General features: G+C 39.6%; 1 protein-coding gene across 1 annotated transcript in view; it reads left to right on the top strand.

Moving 5' to 3' along the window:
• Positions 1–18,341, top strand: part of TTN (titin) — a 275,821-nt gene that overhangs the window by 43,115 nt on the left and 214,365 nt on the right. The window contains exons 43-45 of the mRNA XM_061135156.1: positions 231–356; positions 5,075–5,263; positions 10,876–10,920. Of these exons, the coding sequence (XP_060991139.1) occupies positions 231–356; positions 5,075–5,263; positions 10,876–10,920 (360 nt within the window). The remainder of the gene's footprint in view (positions 1–230; positions 357–5,074; positions 5,264–10,875; positions 10,921–18,341) is intronic.

Below are 18,341 nucleotides of genomic sequence, written 5' to 3' on the forward strand. Positions count from 1 at the left end.
GAAATGCCTTGCTACCTCTCAGCTTAAACTGAAACCTGAGAAACTCGCTTTTGCATTCTCCCAGGGCATTTAAAAAATACAGCTTGGAGGTCCTAAAGTAGATTGCTATACAACTTGGAAACTTTGAAAGGGCTCCATGACCAGATAAATTAAGAGAAATTGGCATGCTTCATTCTGGGAGGTCTGTAGGGTGACTTAATCCTGACGAGTCTTGTGGTCCCTCTCTTTAGTTCCGGAAGTTGTCTCTCCTGATCAGGAAATGCCAGTTTATCCTCCTGCTATCGTCACCCCACTTCAGGACGCTGTCACTTCTGAGGGACGGCCAGCCCACTTTCAATGCAGAGTTTCTGGAACAGGTAGGTTTACCAGGAAGGGTAGAGTTGCTAATATTTAAAAAGAATGATGTAAGTGAGGAAAAGGTTTCCTCATCCCTTCCTCCCTTACAAACAGTTCTCATTCATAATTTGAAGTTTAATGGGCATCTTGCAGAACATTTACTTGAATTAGTGAATTAAGAATTAGATCAGTGTTTTCCACTACTATTTTTAGAACTTTACACCTGAAAATAGTGAAGATGATACATTTCATGCTGTGTGTTTAAAAGAAAAATTCAGTGTTTTTCAGTGTTTTAAACTTACAAAAATGTCATATTTTCTTTATGGTTGTAGTTAGACTTTTGTTATCTCTTGAAAAAATACAACAAAGCCTACAATCATTATTAAATTAATTATAATAGCATCTACATATGTTTTAAAAGAAGAGTCTATTTATATGTAAGATATTCAGTCTATGGACAGTGCTTGTGTGAGAAGGCACATCCATTTAGAAGGCAATGTCTGGTCCTGGACAAAAGTGGAGGTCTGACGACTGGAGAGGTTGAATTTGAATCTTAGCTCCACTGTGTGACCTTCGGCAAAGACATGATTCCTCTGGTCTCTTTCCCTCATGAATAAAGTGAGGATAATATTGCAGTCATAAAATATACATTTCATGAGGGCAGGAATTCTTAATATTGAAAACCTGGTGCCTGAGAAGCAGTAGCTACTAGAAGGAAAGCTCTGTGAAAGCAAGGGTAAATCCTTGTCCTAGAATAGCTCTGGACATAGTAGATGCTTAGTAATTGTTGATTGGACAAAAGCATGATTGTTAAATGGCTGATATCCACTGCTCCAGATCATTCATCATGATTATGTTAGATAACCCACATTAGCACGTAGCACAGTGCCCATCCAAAAGTAATCCCTCAATCTGTTAGCTGTTACGATTTTTTAATTGCTGCAAGTTTCCCAAAGACCATGAGCCCCTCCTGGTCCCCCAGGAGTCTGACCTTAGGAGAATAAGACAGACTGTTTGGAGCCATTTTTCCCCAATGATGATTGTAGACTGACAGGGTAAGCCAACTTTATCCCAGATGAAAACCTTTTTCTCATTTCCTTGGCTTTTATATGCCACCACAGAGGGAAATTCTCCCAGCTTGGGCGTCTCACAGCACTCCTAGTAAGTTTGTTTTGTTTATAGTGCTTCTCCCATTCCTTTATGACCCAGTCTCTACCTTGCCAGTAGCCATTTTCCTAAACAAGTTAGTATTTCTACCATGCTTCTATGACCTAATGATTTCCTCCTCTGATTTGGAGATGCTGATCTAGAAACCAAATAGACCCATTTGGTTTTATGAGCATAATTAAAGGATACAAAGTATATAAAGCACTTATAGGCATGACATGGCTGACAAGTGGCTGGTAGTCAATGTATTAATTTTATTACAACCACTGAAAGGAATTACAGAAACATAAAAGCCTGGTAATGGGGGACCAACATAGATAAATACTATAGACTTTGTTACTTCAGAACATAGTGTTTGAGAAACCCTAAATATTAAGAAATGAGAACTGAGTTGATAATATCTTACTAACACAAGAAAGAAAAAAATAATTTTAATTTTAAATTCACCAAAGTCACACTAAATAATTTATCTATTTGTTGAATTTTTGGAGGAAAATTTTTGAATAACTATATGTAAATATGGATTATCTAAAGTAGTAGTCTTAGATATATTTATATAGTGCTTTTTTAGGTAAGTCATTTTATAGTTTGCCTTTAGGATGTTGTAAAAATAAGTTTGAATCTTTACTAGACCTCAATTGGGATAGCAAAAGAAAAATATCTTTTCTATATGGGCAATGTCTTTAAATGTTTGAATGGACTTTATAAATTCATGTGATCATTAACTCTCTCTGTGTGGTAATATTTAGATATATACAGAGGTTTCAGCATCCTGTCAGAAATGTATTTTCTATGTAACAAAAATTAAATTCATTGAATAAAATGCCTTTTTAAAATAAAAGCTTACTGAATCACATTGTTTCATGCCCCTCGGACTGAAAATATTTACACAGCTTGCCTTAAGAAAGTAAATGCAACTCTACTTTCTGCAAACTGGAGGAAAAAAATGTAGGCAGAAGCCCCAGTCTCATGTTATGGGAAATCAGTACTTACCAAAGCACAGACTGTGATCCGAGCGATCTGGTGGCACTTTTATGAGTGAAAATGTTTCAACTGAAGGTCTCTGGTGCCACCTACTGGTAGCAGAGACATTTGGAAAAGTAGAATTTTAGAGTGTAATAAATCTAGCTTTTTGCTAGTGTTCATTCTGTAATGAATCAGTATCATTTGGAGGCTTACAGGGTGGCAACTAGCTAAGTGAAATGACAAATAATTAGTTAGGCAGTGAGGAATGCCCATCGCTCATTTAAGCATCTCTTGTTTTATTCTACCAATATTTGTGTCCTGCTGTTGAGGCACCATGCTAGGTTCTAGGGCTCCCACACCTGTCCCTGGCTTCATGGAGCTCAATGTGTAGGTGAGGAGATGCATGGCTGGATTCCAAGGTTGTAAGTGCTGTAACAGCCCACCCACTCCAGGCTGTCTGTCTGGGAGACAGCTGGGGAAAGGTGCATGGATGCCACACTGAGGAAGTAATAGGCTTACTGAGCACAGCGGTGCTTCAGACAGAGTCGTAAAGGTTTGCCAGAACACTTGTGCTGGCAACAAGTGGTTTAAACATGGTCTTGTAATGAGGGAGCTGAGAGGCTAGAAAAGAAGGCAAGGGCCAGATGCTAACGTATTGGTATTCTGTGGTTGGTTAGGACTCCTGTTTACTTTGAGGTAGCACTGAGAGATTTTTAAACTCCTCAGTAACATGATCAGGCTTGCTTTTTGGAAGCAACACTGATAGTGAAAGGAGGAATGGACAGATGTGGGAGATGAGCCTGGAGGTGAGGAACCAGCAGAGAGGCTGGCATCCTTTCATATCATAAGGATAGGCTTGGGAAGTGTTGACAATGATGGGAGTCAGACGAGAGAAGGGGGCAGAGTGCGCAAGAGTTCAGGAGGCAGAATGAATGAGACCAGGGACCAAATGCAGTGGTGTCGCGGGGGTGAGGAGCAGAGGTTGTGGGGTAGCCTCAGAGGAGCCGGGAGAAGCCAGTGACGGACGCAGGTGGTGGTAGTCCAGCAAGCAGCAAGTCCACTGCCAAGACAGATCTTGCCCTTTAGCTCATCTCTTACAGGCAATCCACGCCTGTTCTGCTTCATTCATTTCACCAAAGGACGAAGTTGTCAGGGAAAATAAGCGTTCTTCTGAAGACTAATACTCTCTACCCTTCCCTTTCCATTGAGGGCTAAGCAAACAAACCAAGTGATTGTAGGATGACTTTTACATCCTATGTGACAATATTCCTTTTATATCGTATGACCCTGTTTTTTTGGCAATTGTTGAAGGCATTGCTGATCCCTTGTGAGGTTAGCTATTCTTGCTTTAATGACTGACTGTGCCTATTGTTTATAAAGCCCTTTCCTCTGTGTGTCATGGGATTCACACAGCAGTTTTATAGCCTTTGAATTATTATGCTGCTTATTTTACAAATGAGAAGCCTTATTCAAAGCGATTAGCTTACATGTCTAAGGTCACATGGCTGATAAATTGTATTGTCAGGATTCCATTTCCTATCTTACCTTGCTACCTAAGGAAGTGGAAAGATTTGTTTCTGTAAAAGGGGCACTTGTTTATAAACAACTACCATAGAGGGAAGTGGGGGAAACCATCATAAACTAGTAGTTATGCAAAAATGCAAGCAAACACTAAATGATTGGACTCTTGGAAGATCCCCATGGATCAAATTGAGATAAGGAAGTAACATAATGACCACATTGCAAAAAGAAGATGCTTTTGATTTTGGCTTTTAAAACAAGTGACTGAATTTGAATCTACATTTGACTTACAGGGTTATTGCTTTAATGAAAGGATACTAATTTTAAAAGCACACATCACCTTAAACTATAACAGCATATACTATTTTATCCTTGGTTTGGGTTTTTATTTTCTATCATTTTAAGATGGTTCAAATCCTTGTGTGGAAATAGCTAGTTATATTATTATTTATTATTACTGCTACTTTGAAAAGAAGCCAAATTTATCTAAGGTGCCCAAATTTTATGAATCTTTCTTTCAGTTTTAAAAATTATTTTCTGATGTGCTGAGACCTTCCAATGCTTGCCCCTTGGTAACAAAATAGTAGAGATTTTTTTTCTTCAGCCTTCAATGGGATCTCTTTTAGACCTTATGGAGTGTTGATCGTTTCAACTCTAATTTTGATGGATCTTTCTCCCTAAGCAGATTTTCCTCATTTCCTGTCTCAGTAGGCAACCACAGTCTCGGTGACCTTGAGAGGTCACTATTTCTCAGGACAGGCCTCCTCTCAAAGTCACCAAATGTGTGAAAATCCCATCTTTGCTTCCATAGCGCAACATGCAAATGATTACAAAGAATATAACTAAAACTGTAAAATTTCAAACATTCTAACCCCTCTATAAGCTGGATTTCTCTAAAATGATGTTTCCTTCTTAAAAATGACAAGAAATCATGTAAGATCAGATGTGGCATGCCCAACAGAAAAGTATCATATTATTTAGATAAATGTAAAATTAGTCACCTATATAGTCCATTTTGTGTTTGCAGGAAAATAAAAATACCCACTTTGGGTAATTTAAAGATCATTTTCCTTTTGTATTACAGATCTAAAAGTGTCTTGGTACAGCAAAGACAAGAAAATCAAGCCATCTCGGTTCTTTAAAATGACTCAGTTTGAAGACACTTACCAACTGGAAGTTGCTGAAGCTTTTCCAGAAGACGAAGGAATTTATACTTTCGTTGCCAGCAATGCTGTAGGTCAAGTCTCAAGCACAGCCACTCTGAGACTGGAAGGTATGGTAAAACAGTTTTAAGAGCCACATTTAAACATAGATCTCATCTTACAATGTCGGTAACAATCACTGAGGATTTCATGTAAATCATCGTTGGTCCTACCTTTCTCTTAATGCAACTAATTGTTTCCATGTTACATGCAATGTTCTCGCTTTTCAGTTACCCCTCTCATTATGAATCACAGAGCATATCATTTTTTATTTTGTCCTGCTTTTTCTCCATAGTATTTTGTAATGTATTGCTCTCATTACCAGCTTTCATGCTTCCTGAGCAGCATGTATCAGAATGGGGAGAAACATATGCTAGAGAATTAGGTAGATTTATTTTCTCATCTGGTTAGCATGAAAATTTTTAAAAAGAATTTTTTGGTGTAAGAGTGTTCCTGTCCCACCACAGTACTGACAAAATTCTGATTTCCCAGAAGCTACTGTGGATGATTTCAGGTCTGTACATCAGCTGGATGTGTTTTGCCATCATTCAAAGAATGCTTGAGGATTGAGAGGCTCAGTTGTGAGATGGTTTAACATTTCTCTATTACTCGGGGCTCATAAAATGCATTCAGAAACACTTCCTCAGTATCAGGGCAAGGGAGGGCACTTTGATTCAAAATGAGATAGTATTTTTATACAGACTGTTTTTCCCTGGCAATTTAGTCTCTAATATCTTTTAGGTTTATTTGTTTCTGGCTGCATTGGGTCTTCTAGTTACGGCTCGCTGGGTCTTTTTTGAGGCACGAGCGCGTCTCTCTAGCTGTGGCGCTTCAGCCCTGTAGTTGTGACATGTGGCCTTAGTTGTCCCACAACATGTGGGACCTTAGTTCCCCGACCAGCGATTAAACCCACGTCCCCTGCAGTGGAAGGTGGACTCCTAACCCCTGGACCACCAGGAAAGTCCTTAGTCTCTGTAATAGTAAACATATACAAATACATGAAGAGTTAGGGCAGCTCTCACGTTTTTCCTTAATTTTAAAAACTTCATTTTGATAACCAGAGGTTTTCTTAGTAATCAGTGTAATGTGGTTTACCAAAAATAAAAGCTGGTCTTACATCCAGAGGGGGAAAAAATAACAGAAAACAAAACTGTCTAACCTGAATTGCACACTCTGCTACTGCCTTCATGAACAATGTATGAAATTCCTTAGACTATTTATGCCTCAGCGTGTCTGGAGAGTGGAAGGGAACTTGTGTGATTTTGAATCAATAGTGGCATATGTTGACAAGGCATCAAGATTGGATTGGATTCTAGTCCCCCATTGAAATTTGCACCCTAACGAGTTCTGGTTTCAATGCAGGGTACGTACGACATTAAAGGTTGGCATGCTTCTTTTCAGGATTTAGCACACTTGAAGAAGTTACATCCAACTGTCAATGGCATATCTCTTCATCAGTTTCATTTAAGAAGGAGCCCCTTGGCCAAAAGCCCATCTTCATCCAGCCTCTGTCCAGCCTCAGGGTGCACAGCGGGGAGACAGTCAGATTTCATGCCCGGGTTTCTGGCATTCCCAAGCCAGAAATCCAGTGGTTTCATAACCAACAATCAATTCTACCAACAAAAGATATAGTTTTCCACTTTGAGGAGTCCACAGGCTTGGCTTTAATGCTTATAGTTGATGCTTACTCAGAGCATGCCGGGCAATACTGTTGCAAAGCAGCCAATAGCGCTGGGGAAGCCACTTGTGCAGCTACACTCACAGTGACTCCAAAAGGTAAAGAAAGCCCAGCTTGCTTCAAAGACTTTGACCTGCTGCATCCCTGCTCCTCCCACTGTTACTAATGAGAGTCTCTGCTGTGTGTCTCGGTGCATATTGTGGCTGGTCCATCATTTACTAACAGTTCCCCCAAGTCCTCAACTATGGTTTAACCAGTATACTTGAAATCTCACTGAAGTATGTGTTCAGGGCATTACACTAGTTATCATTTGGGAAGATCCCCTGGAGGATGGCTTGGCAACCCACTCCAGTTTTCTTGCCTGGAGAATCCCATGGACAGAGGAGCCTGGTGGGCTATAGTGCACAGGGTCATGCAGAGTTGGACACAACTGAAGCTACTTAGTATGCAGGCATCAACTTTGCTTGACATTTTTACTTTTCTAAACAACATCTCATCATTGCATCATTAATGATCTATTTGCTACCTATTGTTGATAAAATCTATGGGGGAGGGAGAACAAATTATATCCCAAACAGAATCAGGAAAAAAGTGGTTATATCACTCTGGGAAGCTGCAATGACAACAGAAGGAAGGAAGCAGATACTTCATGGCATCCACATGAGCCTTCATCATCCATTCATCACTGCATCACTGGGAATGAACTCTCTATTGTGTAATCCTGACACCCTGGAGCACACCGCATCTGGCAGGCTGCTTCTGAGCGACAGTGATGTCTTTCATCTTCATCTTCCATGCCATTTTATTTATTTATTTATTTTATTTATTTATTAACCTGGCCAAGTGACGAAGCTTAGATCTTAATATTCTTTTCTTTTTCTTGTCATTTATCATACTGCGCAAGCCCTAGCTAGGCAAAGTTCTGGGAGAGATATAAGTGTCCACCAAGTCCCAGAGAGTGGCAGAGTCCTCTTTCACAAAGCAGGACTGGCAGAATATTGCAGAGCGAAATGAAGTCTTTTCAGGGATTATCATATGAATATGATTTGCAGGTTTTTGAAAGTGTATCTCAAAGTTCCACGCACACAATTGCATCCACTGAAGATGTACAGTTGCACCAGGCTGCATCCCTTTCACAAATTGCAGAAAGCACTGAGTTATCTGAGAAAAGTGCTGAAGAGCCAATGGGTGAAGTATCAAAGATTCTCCTGCATCTTCAGGACCTCTCTGTAAAGTGCGGTGACACGACTCAATTCCTCTGTGTTGTCGAAGATGAGTCTTCTGTTGATATAACCTGGATTTATGAAGGTGTAAAGCTAGAGGAATATAAGAGAGTGAAGCAGTTACAAAATGGAAATATTCAGTCTCTTACCGCATGTAATGTTCAGCTGGTGGACCAAGGATTGTACAGCTGCATTGTACACAATGAGTATGGAGAGAAGACAATGTCAGCAGTGCTAAGACTAGAAGGTGGTTATTGGATTTTTAGCTCTGACTTGCTTCATTTCATCCTCATCACTTCATGCAGTTTTTCCATCATGCAAATGTATCAATGAATGTATTAATTAAAACACCCTTCAATTAGCACTCTATTCATAAATGACTTATGAAAATCAACCAACTCATTGGATAAACTTACAAACATGTAACTTTCTGCTCTAGATTCACGGAAGTGTAACTTTCAAATATGAGTTCAGGAATTTAAGGTTTGTTTCATATGTGCCATTTTTTCTAATGTTTACCAAACATACCACCTAGGAAGTGTACCAAAGTAGTTTAAGGTGATATAGATCATTGAGTTTTTATTGAGTATTTATTATTGTGCCTGGCATTGTCTGGACCAAAATTAGTAGTCTTTAGACATTTCTCAATCAATGCTGCTGCTTTACAATCTCAGCTCCTTGCAGAATTGTAGAATTATCTCATAGCAAGATACTATTTTTGTTGTTATTGTGCTTAACTCACCACTGTGTCTGGAAGGACGTGAATGTATTTATCTGGGCAGAGGGTAATGTCTTCCTTTCATCCTTGGATTGTCTTCTTCACTATTAATTAAATGAGAAAAGTATTCTTCATGTACTCGAATCCCATGCTGTGTGTCTGCAGGCAAAGGACCTTCACTGAATCCCATGGAGGGAAGCGGGAGGAAGAAGTTTAGGCATCTCCGGGAGTCTGTGGAGCTGTGCCCTTTACTTCTTCCCCAATCCAGCCATGCTATTTTTGAGGGGTTAGAAATGAACAGGGGGCAACACAGTGCTATGTGCGTGGCCATCTTTGTGCTGCATTTTGAAACAGATTAACTCAAAGTATCTGCAGTCCTCACTCATCAGAAGGATTTTTTTTCCTTTCTTAATCTGACAGTTTTGGTCTATAGCTGTTTCTGATTAATTTTCAAAGCCTAAGAAAAGAATAGTTCAAGAACTGAGGTCTAATTATGCAGATTAATTGAAAATTAGGTGGAAAATTCCACCACCCTGAAAGTCGACCCTCAGTTTCACCATGGCTGCTAGCTAGCACAGTCATCAGACAGGTAACTGTCTACCTGGATGTGTTGTCTACATGCCATGTAGGTGACCACTGGGACCGTTCCTGCAGTAAAATAATTGGGAGCTGCCTGTGTTTTGGAGATGTGAGCAATGTAGGCCTTTCAACTTGCTTCCTAAAGAATTTAGTGCCTTAGGACAGTGCTTGATCACCATGTTCTCAGAGTGGATTTGAACTGGACATTTTTGCCTTGGAATTTCCAATTCGCTCAGTTCCAACGGATTATATTATTAAAATGTTCTTGGCTCATGAGCATTTTTTCCCCCTTGGCAAGTCCAGACTGCCTTATTTAAGAAAATTAAGAGATAAGCCACCTTTAAGTGTACGAAGAGTAAAGGGTCAGACACAGTTATCTAATTATCTAATATGAGCCAGTCTTTATCTGGTCCTCTTGTATTTTGCCCTAATGACTTTATATAGGCTACCAAGTTAGCCATGAAAGTCAGGTAGGAATGTGAACTCCCGTAAGTCTGTTTGGGTAGAGCTCTCGTGTGTATAGTAAGCATAGATAAATATCAGTTTTGAGACTAATGTGCTGCTTTCTCTCTCATCCTAATGACATTCCATCTCTAAATTCTGCATGCATTTTACAAACACAGCTAATTTATTACCTTTCCCAAACTTTATTCTTACCAAGCAAAAGTATCGCAAATCCGAGCATTTACAAAATTACCCTTGGTTCAGACACTAAAAGTCTTAAGACGCTCAAAGAGTCCCAAATCAAAACAACCCATGAAGTAGAGAGAGCGTCGTCAAAGAAAACATCAAGTTTGTCAGTAACTTCATGCCAAGAGACCACAAGGAACTGAGAAGCCAGGGCAGCAGACCTGCTGACTTGTGTCACGCAGACAGAACGAGAGTGGTACCTGGACATCTGCTTCCTCCAGAAGCCATCCCGAGACGATTGCGTCTAAAGGCTGTGACTTTTCCTTATATAATAAAAGCAACTTTGAGCTGAGGACTCTGTGTTTTGCTCTTTAACATATAATCGGACTTTGCGTAAAGTTTTAAAAGTGGTTTCAAATCAAAAGAGCTTTTACTAGCAGGAAACACATTTCTTTAGGGAAAGCTGAGTTAAAAGTGGCAAGTTAGAAAATGCATGTTTCTTCTAAATGTGATTTTTGTCTCTTAGCAAGTATTCAGTCAATAAGACAATTAAAAGAAATATTCCTATAGTTTATGGATTGCTTTTCTCAATGCATGTAAAAGGCATGGGGAATTATGGAACTAAAAGTGGAAATTTCACAGAGAAGCTAAAATAAAAATGTTTTAAAATCTTTCTGTCATCATCGTGTACCTTACCAGCTCATTGATTTGTTTGGCATGGATTTTGAGGGGTGCATTTGGGGTATGTAGTTTTCTATTATTATAATAAAGAGAAAATTGTAATTATATGAATCATGAATTGAGGCAGAAAGTATATGGAATTAATCATGCAAATCTCCTGTTTTTCCATTCTAGCTCCTGAATCGATGTTGCATGAGCAGATTGAGATGGAGATGAAAGGTATTGTTACATTGAATGTGAGATTTAAATAGAAATTCTGAAGGATTAATAAAATCCTTGAGCTTCCTTCTGTTAGTATTATTGAGGAAAAATGACATAGATGTACAAATATATCTCTTAGAGTATATATTACTATGTCGCATGCCTGGTTTAATATGCTGATGGTTACATGCATTTCACAGTCATTTGTTTTATGGTAATTTAAACTTTTGTATTTAAAATTTATCAGCCATATTCAACTTCTTGTTTGCAGACATTTTCAAAAGCGTGTATTAGAAAAGGTTTTCATCTTAATGCATGAAATCATAAGTAGAAGTTTGTTTTCAAAATCGAAGTGAATTAAATTGAACAATAGACAATAACCTAGCTGTCATTCTCAGAATGCAATGTCATGAATGAATTATCATTGAAATAAATGCTTTTTTGTTTAGGATGTGTGACAATGTTACATTCCCATTCTGGTTTACACTTCATGCACATACATCATTTTAACATTGATATGTCTCTTACACTGGCTTGCAGATAGCTGCCTTATGTGATCCTTATTGCCTGCTTTTCTTTGCATAACATCGTGACTTTATGGCTGTATTAGTTCGAATAAACGCCTTCTCATTTTATTTTATTTTAGCTAATTATTTATGGTCTTAGTTCTCATATATATTTCTTAAATAGTTAATTCTCCAAAAATATAATAATTTAATCTATAATCAAAAGGATCAGAAAGGGCGTTTATTCCACTCTCTGCAAGTCAGGTAAGATTTTCCTCTTAGCCATCAAAAGAACAAAGTTTTCCTGCTCTCAAAACAAATATGCACAGGAACATGTTATTTTGAAATGCATTTTTGCTTGTTCAAGAAGAAATTTCAGCAGTTTGAAGAAAAGACCAGACAACGAACGATTTTCGTGTCAGAATCTTTTAAACAGAGCATGGTGTTGCGTTTATTCGAACAAATATGGTGAGTGAATTTTTTCTTATGGATTTGTGAGAATCTGTAGCATGCACTTTATTTCATTTTCTATTTTGCAATTTCATTTATTTTCAACTTTTTCAAATACTATGGAAAATAGTAAAATGCTTTCTAATTGAACTTTTTTTTTAGAGTCATCCTCTGAGGAAGAATCTGAGCGTTCAGAGAGAGAGACCCGTGATGCCTTCTCAGATTCTGAAGATATAGACCACAGCTCCATGGCTGCTAAAAGATATGCAAGTAGAATATCATCAACAAGCTCCTGGCCAGACTATTTCAAGCCTTCTTTTACCCAAAAACTTACATTTAAATATGTTTTTGAGGGTGAACCTGTTGTTTTTACATGTAAATTAATTGCCTGTCCAACTCCAAAAATGACTTGGTTTCAAAACAATCGACCTATCGCACCAGGGCTTCGTCGGGTCATAAAAACAGAGAGTGATTTACATCATCACTCCTCCAGCTTAGAGGTTAAAAGTGTTCAAGACCGAGATTCTGGAAGTTACAGATTATTAGCAATTAATAGTGAAGGCTCTGCTGAATCAACTGCATCATTGCTTGTAATTCAAAAAGGGCAAGATGAGAAATATTTAGAATTTCTGAAAAGGGTAGAACAGACGCATGGAAATGTGGCAGCTTTAGCTGAAAGGAGAGAAGGGAGGTTGAAGGTTGATCTGAGGTTTACTGGTTCTCCCTTTAATAAGAAGCAAGACGTGGAACAACAGGGAATGATGCGAACTATACACTTTAAGACAGTGTGCCCTGGCAGGAAAACAGATTTAATGTATGAGGAAGAATATTTAGAAAGTAAATCTGACATAAGGGGATGGCTTAATGTAGGCGAAAGTTTCTTGGATGAGGAGACCAAAATGAAGTTGCACCGTTTAAGGGAGGCTAGAAAAATGTTGATGGAGAAAAAGAAATTATCTCTGTTAGACACGTCATCTGAAATAAGTTCAAGAACTCTGAGAAGTGAAGACAGTGTTAAGGATGTTTTGTTCTCTAGAGAAGAAATAAGAAGCAATTCTATGCCTGATCTAGCTGACATTAGGGAAGAGGTAGGTAGGTCAACTGAGGGCATTGTCCAGGATCTGCAGGTCCTTCCTAATTTAATGGATCAAAATGTGGAATCTGGAGAAGCTCCCACAACCTTTCACACTGATGTCAATGAGGAAATTCTCCAGACTGAAATGAGAATGAGCCAAGAGGCATTTCTAAGAGAAAGTCTATCAAGAGACCATTTATACAGTAAGATTCTAGTAAATGAGACTCTCCAAGCAGGAGAACAACTTGAAGCCATTGTGACCCAAACCAAAATTGTAGAGTCATCTGAAGATACCATGAATGTAAGTAAGAATGAGGAGATATTTGAGACCCCTGAAAAGATGTCTCAAGTTACCACACCATACACCAGTGAATCTTTTGGCTCAGTTGTAAATATCCAAGAAAGTGAGGCCTTAGATATTGAAATCAGAGAAGATGATCTGAGAGAGTTACAACACTCCACCTCCGTTAAAGTTGATGAATTTGAAACTGAACAGGAAGAAAATGTCACAAGACATTTTGAAAATCCTTTCCAAAAACGTCTGCAACGTTGCCCACCTTCATTTCTTCGAGAAATAGAATCTCAAGAAGTTTATGAAGGTGACAGTTGTGAATTTGTGTGTCATTTTCAAGGATATCCTCAACCCATAGTGACATGGTATAACAATGATATACCAATCCCACGTAATCGAGGCTTCATCACTCAGACCTTCGAAAACTATTCAATATTAACCTTTTCTTCTGTTCTTCCTCAAAATGAAGGTTTCATTACCTGTGTGCTATTTAACCAATATGGAACGGTAAAAACAACGAGTGTGCTTAAAGTGAAGTCAAAACAAAGGCATGATCTGGAAGCATATAGGGTCCCAGTGTTGCAAGACTACACCGATGAGGAAGAGGAACTGATGTTGGTGTTTGACCAAGCAAAAGGCATACCTCCTTTAAGACAAGAGGGCCAAACAAACCTCCATATGTTAAAAAGTAACCCACCAGTTCCTCCCTCTGCAGACACAGAACTGCTTTCCTTTCCTGTAGAAATTCAGATAACAGCAGCTACTCCTACCCCAGAACAGGATAGAGAGTCAAGAGACTTGTTTCAACTGGAGGAGTTGGAACCTAAGGCAATGCCTCAGGATGAGGCGACTCGCTTACCAAAACACAAGTTCATATTCTCTTCTGACATTACTAACGAGCCACCAGAAGTGTTACAGGAAATGCCACAACATGCCAGGTGTAGAGAAGGGGATTCCGTAGTCCTTGAATGTTTCCTCTCTGGTGAGCCTAAACCAGCTGTGACCTGGTTCCACAATGGAGTCCTTTTAAGGCAGAACCAGAAGTTCCAGTTTGAAGAAATTAATTGTTGCCACAGGCTATATATTAATAATGCTAATTCTCAAGATTCTGGGAAATATAGATGCGTTGCTGAAAACAATTCAGGCGCAGTTGAGAGTGTTTCAGACCTAACAGTAGAACCTGTCACTGACAGGGAATCTAGTCAATTGGAAAATATGGGTGGAATTTATGCCAGATATTCTAAAGATCAACACATTCAGGGAGAACCTGTAAGGGCACATTTTTATGATTATCCAACTGGCTCTTTTACTCCCCAATCCAATATAAAAAAATATTCTGTAAGAGAGTATTTTCAAAGCCCTGAGACAGTTGAACAGATAGAGCAGAAAGTCCCCGTTTCTTGCACATCTTATAGAGAAAAACTGCCCAGATTTATGCAGTGCACTTCTAGATCCTTAAGAATCAACAAGCCTCTCCGAGCTGAACTCATACAATGGCAAGATGAAGGGAAAGAGTTACATGTAAATGAAAAATCAAAGCCACATCAAGCAGAGGGGACTGTTTATCCATTTGGTGATGATTTCAGTGAAGTTAAAAATAGAAAAGAAGTAAGAAATGATTTTGGAAAATTCAGTGGACCAGAGAGGGAAAACGTGCAAAAATATGCCCAGACTGACTATTTACCAAATATCCGCTCTGAGAGAACTTCTGATAGTTACAGTACAAAAGAATCATCCATCATTGTATGTGAAGAACCCTTTGGTGAAGAGAGATACTACCCAGGAAAAAAGGTGAGGCATAAAATTATCGCATTTGAAAAGTTACAACAGGTAGAAAAAGGTGTTCTAGAAAAAAGACCTACCAAGAAATCATTTGTGAATCCTCCTCAAAAGAAGCTTGATGACAGAGACTTTCCATTAAGACAAAGAAAATCAAGACCAAGTAACCTACACACAAATGTGCTTGAGGCAGAGAAAATGTCTTCAAACACTGAACAGGATTCGTCCAACATTGTAATGAATTTAAAGCTACTTTCTTCTCAAACTGATAACGAGTCTGAATTACAGGAAAGGGAACAACAGAAGGAAATAGCTCTTACAGATCAATCTGCAGTTTCTGAAAGGGCTGAATATGAAGCACCCATTACATTTGACCTCAAGCAATTTCATGCTCAAATAGAAACTGCAGATGTAAAATTTCAAGAAGTTAGATTACATGGTGATCAACCAGAAGAAACTTATTTTCAAACCCAGCATCCTGCTTCTGAAGCAGCAGATGCTGAGAACCTTGTATTTGATCTGAAACAAATGTATTCTCATTTAGGAGACCCAGCTAAGGCGTTTCAGGAGCAAAAAACTAGTCAGGGGCAGGCAACACCATATAAAGAGGAAGTTCCTAGCCCTGAAACCATACAATCTGATACACAGGATACCTCTCAAAGTGTGCAAAGTAACATACTTGCAAATCCAGAGATTTCTTCCAGTAACGAGTTTTCAGATAGGACTCTGAGGGAGAAAAGTGGCAGTGATGAAAATGCCTTTTATTTGGAAAAACATACGCAGGAACAAAATTTAGAAATTTTAAATACTGATATTTCTCTTAAAACTTTTTCTGAAGAGATTTATAGTGAATCGTGTGCCCTACTTCAGAGCTCATCTGCTGATATAGGAGAAGCTGATACATCTGAGAAAAAGGAAGATGGGAGTTTCATCTCACATTTGAAAAAAGCTGCAAGTGAGGAAAAGCTTTTAGAGATTTGTGAAACGGAGGAAGAACATACCTTGGAACCAAAGTTGACATCATTTCAAAAGCAAGATGGAGGGACAGAGGCATATACCACTGGAATTCTGGGAGGCCACACAGGTGATGTTCTGGAAGCAGACACACTGCCCAGGAAAATGCCTTTAAGTCAGCGCTTCCCCTTCCCCGTAACTGAGGAACAACAGAATCCAGATGAACAAGTAAGGGAAAAAGCAGATGCCCCTGAAAAAGAAAAATGTAATGAAGAAATTCCAGTACAGGATGAAACTTCTTTCTCCACCACTGAAAGAGAAAAGGTAGAAACTTGTTTTTCTGAAAACCCTCCTAAGTTGGATGAGGCACATACAATGGAGGTGACAGAATCTGAGACCTCCCTGACACAGTACTTACTTGCTGCTGGAAAACATGAAGTTCCTGAGACTAAAGACGCCAGGCACGAGGCAGAACGTGTTCAGACTGACTCCGTCACATCAATGGAGGTTGAAGAAGTAACGTTCAGCACTGTGTATGAGTATTACAGCCAACAACAGGAGTCACTGGGACGCCCATTTTCTCCTGAATCTGATATTTCCATTGATGTGGGGAGTATCAGCAGTGAAGAGATCTCTGAGCTAGATCAGTTTTATACCCCACCATCCTCTGTTGAACATTTTGAAACTCCAAAGTCTCCTGATTTGTATTTTCCTCCTTTAGATACAACTAAAAGATCCTCAAGAGATTTAGGGGATAAGACTACTGAAAGAACAACACCTCTAGAGGAAGCTACTGAAAGGTACTCAACACCTTCTGAAGGCGAGGCAGCAGAAAGATATTCCACACCCCCAGGAGAGACACTAGAGAGATATTCCACACCTCCTGGGGAGGCCTTAGAGAGATATGCCACACCCCCAGGAGAGACCCTAGAGAGATACTCTACACCCCCAGGAGAGACTTTAGAGAGATACTCCACACCCCCAGGAGAGACCCTAGAAAGGTACTCCACACCCCCAGGAGAGACCCTAGAGAGATACTCCACCCCTTTAGGAGGGAAAACGGCTGAACAATACTCTATTCCTACTGGAGGACCAAACCCCACTGAAAACTTTAAAAGGCACCCATCTGAGTTAGGAAGGGAGGACAGTCTATCGGGTGAACATTTCCATACACCCACAGAAGACAGAAGCTCAGCCTATGAATTATGGCGTTCTGATTGCTTTGGCACACCCAGTGAAGCCGTTGAACCCAAAGACAATGAAATGCCTCCATCTTTTATTGAACCACTGACCAAAAGGAAGATCTATGAAAACACAACCTTGGGCTTCATTGTTGAAGTTGAGGGCATTCCAGTTCCCGGTGTGAAATGGTATCGAAATAAATCTTTGCTGGAGCCAGATGAAAGGATCAAAATAGAAAGGGTGGGTAATGTGTGCTCTTTGGAAATTGCTAGCATTCAAAACGGAGAGGGGGGAGAGTACATGTGCCATGCTGTGAACATCATAGGGGAAGCAAAGAGCTTTGCACACGTGGACATCGTGCCCCAACAAGAGAGAGCAGTGGCACTCCCGCCTCCAGTAACGCACCAGCATGTCATGGAGTTTGATCTGGAAAACACTGCATCAAGGACCCCTTCTCCTCAGGAAATTGTCCTGGAGGTTGAATTAAGTGAAAAAGATGTTAAAGAATTTGAGAAGCAAGTGAAAATAGTCACAGTTCCTGAATTTACTCCTGATCATAAAAGCATGGTTGTGAGCCTAGATGTTCTCCCATTGAATTTAGCAGATCCAAGTATGGCTTCAAGGGAGGCAGAAGACAAAGATTTAAAAATTGACTTGGAAGTATTCGAAATGCCTCCTCGCTTTGTGATGCCTATTTGCGATTTTAGAATTCCAGAAAACTCAGACGCTGTGTTCAAATGTTCAGTCATAGGCGTCCCAACTCCCGAAGTAAAATGGTATAAAGAATACACGTGTATTGAGCCAGATGACCTTAAATATGTGATTAGTGAGGAGAAGGGAAGTCACACCCTGAAGATTCGCAAGGTCTGTCTTTCTGACAGCGCGACATACAGGTGCAGAGCTGTGAACGGTGTAGGGGAGGCGATCTGCCGGGGATTCCTCACCATGGGAGACTCGGAAATGTCGGCTCTGATGTCCCAGAGAAGCAAAGTGACGTTAAGCAGTGTGAAGGAAGAGTTGGTCTTAAAGAGCAAATATGCAGACAGCTTTTTTGAATTTCAGGTGGTAGAAGGGCCTCCCAGGTTTATCAAAGGTATTTCTGACTGTTCTGCACCGTTAGGTACAGCAGCTTATTTCCAGTGTTTAGTCCGTGGCTCTCCAAGGCCCATGGTTTACTGGTACAAAGATGGGAAGTTAGTGC

The sequence above is a fragment of the Dama dama genome, chromosome 33, assembly GCF_033118175.1.
Source record: "Dama dama isolate Ldn47 chromosome 33, ASM3311817v1, whole genome shotgun sequence".
In the NCBI taxonomy this organism is placed as follows: Eukaryota; Metazoa; Chordata; class Mammalia; order Artiodactyla; family Cervidae; genus Dama; species Dama dama.